Source organism: Sinocyclocheilus anshuiensis, unplaced genomic scaffold, assembly GCF_001515605.1.
Source record: "Sinocyclocheilus anshuiensis isolate Anshui unplaced genomic scaffold, SAMN03320099.WGS_v1.1 scaffold391, whole genome shotgun sequence".
In the NCBI taxonomy this organism is placed as follows: Eukaryota; Metazoa; Chordata; class Actinopteri; order Cypriniformes; family Cyprinidae; genus Sinocyclocheilus; species Sinocyclocheilus anshuiensis.
In genome coordinates, this window is record NW_015548229.1 from 154,629 (window position 1) to 157,339 (window position 2,711).

Consider the following 2,711-nt stretch of genomic DNA (forward strand, 5'->3'; position numbering starts at 1 on the left):
ACACACACACATACATATAAAATTATATTATTTGACAATATTACTGTTGTTGTCCCATATTTTTATATATATATATATATATGCTGAAATATATGTTAAAAATTAAATGTATTCCTGTGATGGAAAAGCTGAATTTTCAGCATCATTACTCCAGTTTTCAGTGTCACATGATCCTTCAGAAATCATTCTAATATGCTGATTTACTGCTCAAGAATCATTTCTTTTTCTTTTCTTTTTCATGTTGAAAACAGGTGTGCTGCTTAATGTTTTTGTGGAAACTGTGATGTCTTTTTTCAAGATTCTCTGATGAATAGAATGTTCAAAAGAAGAACGTTTATTTAAAATAGAAAATAGTATATTAATAAATGCATCATTGCTGAATAAAAGTATTAATCTTAAAAAAAAAAAGAAACTTACTGACCCCAAACATTTGATCATGTACACTTGCAAAAACATATATTTTTTAACATTTATAATAGTATAGTCTTGATTTTAAGGGAGACATTAGCCCATTTGACCAATCAAAATCCAGTATTGAAATTCTGTAATCAGGGACTTTCTTCAGTGTGGTCTTAAAATGAATTTGCCAGAACGTTTTGCAACAAACATTGTAGTGCACATCCTCCAGGCACATTAAAAGCTAAACTCATGTCATGGTCTAGCAAATAAACCCAGAGGGGTGATTGGAAACCCTCACTGGCACTCTTGTGTTTATGGCCTCCCTAAGGCAGTAAATCAAGAGCTGTAGCTTTGAGAACATGACAGTATGGATTTACTTTTTTTTCCCTGTGGTATACACAATATATCTTGACAATATTTTGGAAGGTATTGTAATTTTTTAAATTTTATAATTAATTTTATTAATATTTACAGTATTAAAATGGTTGTTTATAACTATTTAACATTCTATATATATTATATTCATATATTTATTATTATTATTATTATTTATTTATTTTTGTGTTTTGTTTTGTATGTATGTATATTTCCATGTCAAATTTGAATTGTTCCTCTTTATTTGCAGGAGCTGATCTTGCCTTTGCTGCTCCTGGGCCTCCTCATCCTCATTAGCACCCTCAACCCTCATGTCTCATATGGCAGTATCAGCACTAAGGAGCTGGAATATGAACGGGACCCGTCACTCAAAGGTCTCGGCTACACCCCCATTAACAATGTCACCAATCACATCATGGAAGAGGTGGCACGGGAACTGTGTAAGTCACTTTTATTGGTATCTTTCTTTACTTAAAAAAAAAAAAAAAGTCAATTGTTACCAAATTTTGCTGTTTAGTTTGACAAAATCACAAAACTAGAACATTTCACTGATCTGTAATGTTGATGCGTAATTCAAATTTCTGTTCCTCATTTAAAGCAAACAACTAAATGGTATTGCATGGTGTATTTTGTATGTTACTGAATGCTTTGCTAATTAATGGTGAGGTAGCATTGATTCTGATGGTTTTTAAAAGTAAACTCGCTGTGTGCTTTTCTTTTTATTTGTTTGTGGGTATTGAATCCTCAGCTATGAATGAGCGATTAGAGATGTTCTCCACTGAGAAAGATTTGGAGAATGCCAGTCTCTATGAACCTGATGGCTTTGTAGGAGTGGTCTTCTTGGATTCAATGTCGTACCGTCTGCGATTCCCGTACAGCCAGCTCCCTCTGCCTAGCGACTTCACCGAATCCATAAGTGAGAATCACTCAGTGCTAATGTCATAAAGCCACAGCAGCTGTGGCACCTGATTTAGCTTCTTCTTTGGTTAATTGGAGACCTCCTTTTTAATGCAAATGACATTCACTTTGCAACCGTTTGATCTGTAATGAAAGGAATGGGTATGACAGGTATTTTTTTTTTCTCTGTTCCACAGCAAGCTGTTACACAAACTATGTCAACTGCCGTGCCGCCAACTACTGGTATTCTGGATTCATACGGCTGCAGTCTCTCATTGATGCTGCCATTATACAGGTTTGAAATGGCGTTGATGAATAATTTATTAGCATTTAAGCATTGTAGCTGTTAATATGCAGTGTATACATCTGCCTGCTGAAGTCTGGGCTTATACTAGCATTTAAAAGTTTATGGTCAGTAAAAATATTTTAAAATAAGCCATAACTCCAGTCTTTACATGATCATATGATCCTTTAGAAGTCATTCTATGTTGATTTACAGCTTACTTTTTTATTAATATCAATGTTGAAAACAGTTGTGTTGTCGTGTACAGTCGTGATGCATGTTTTTTTGCAGGATTATTTAAGAGAAAGTTCAAAAGAACAACATTTATTTAGATTTTTGCCAATATCCGATATGCCGATATTTTTCAACTCATTTTGGCCGATACTGATATATTTCCTTTTGTTTGGAAACAACACAGTCTCTTCTGTGCAGGGATTATAAACAAATTATTTTTCATTTTGGTTAGTTTTTAACAAAAACTTACTTTTGAGAATTAAATAAACAATGAAGTTCTTTTTATAATGACAGTACACTGAAAGCTTTGAAAATAACTATAAAGCAACTACAAAGCAATCCTTAACATTTTATTTTAATATTTAACATTTGTAGAGCAAAAGAGTTTTTCAAATTCTGAAAATCTTTTAGAGCTCCTTTTTAAGTTTTCATAATCCGTTTGAAAAAAAACATATTACACATTAATGAATAAATGTGTGTATATATATATATATATATATATATATATATATTAATGATATTT

The 2,711-nt window shown here is 32.1% G+C and overlaps 1 protein-coding gene across 1 annotated transcript in view; it reads left to right on the forward strand.

The window, feature by feature from the left end:
* Window positions 1-2,711, forward strand: part of LOC107654554 (ATP-binding cassette sub-family A member 5-like) — a 27,128-nt gene that overhangs the window by 5,653 nt on the left and 18,764 nt on the right. The window contains 3 exon segments of the mRNA XM_016441679.1: window positions 1,025-1,214; window positions 1,523-1,690; window positions 1,869-1,966. Of these exon segments, the coding sequence (XP_016297165.1) occupies window positions 1,025-1,214; window positions 1,523-1,690; window positions 1,869-1,966 (456 nt within the window).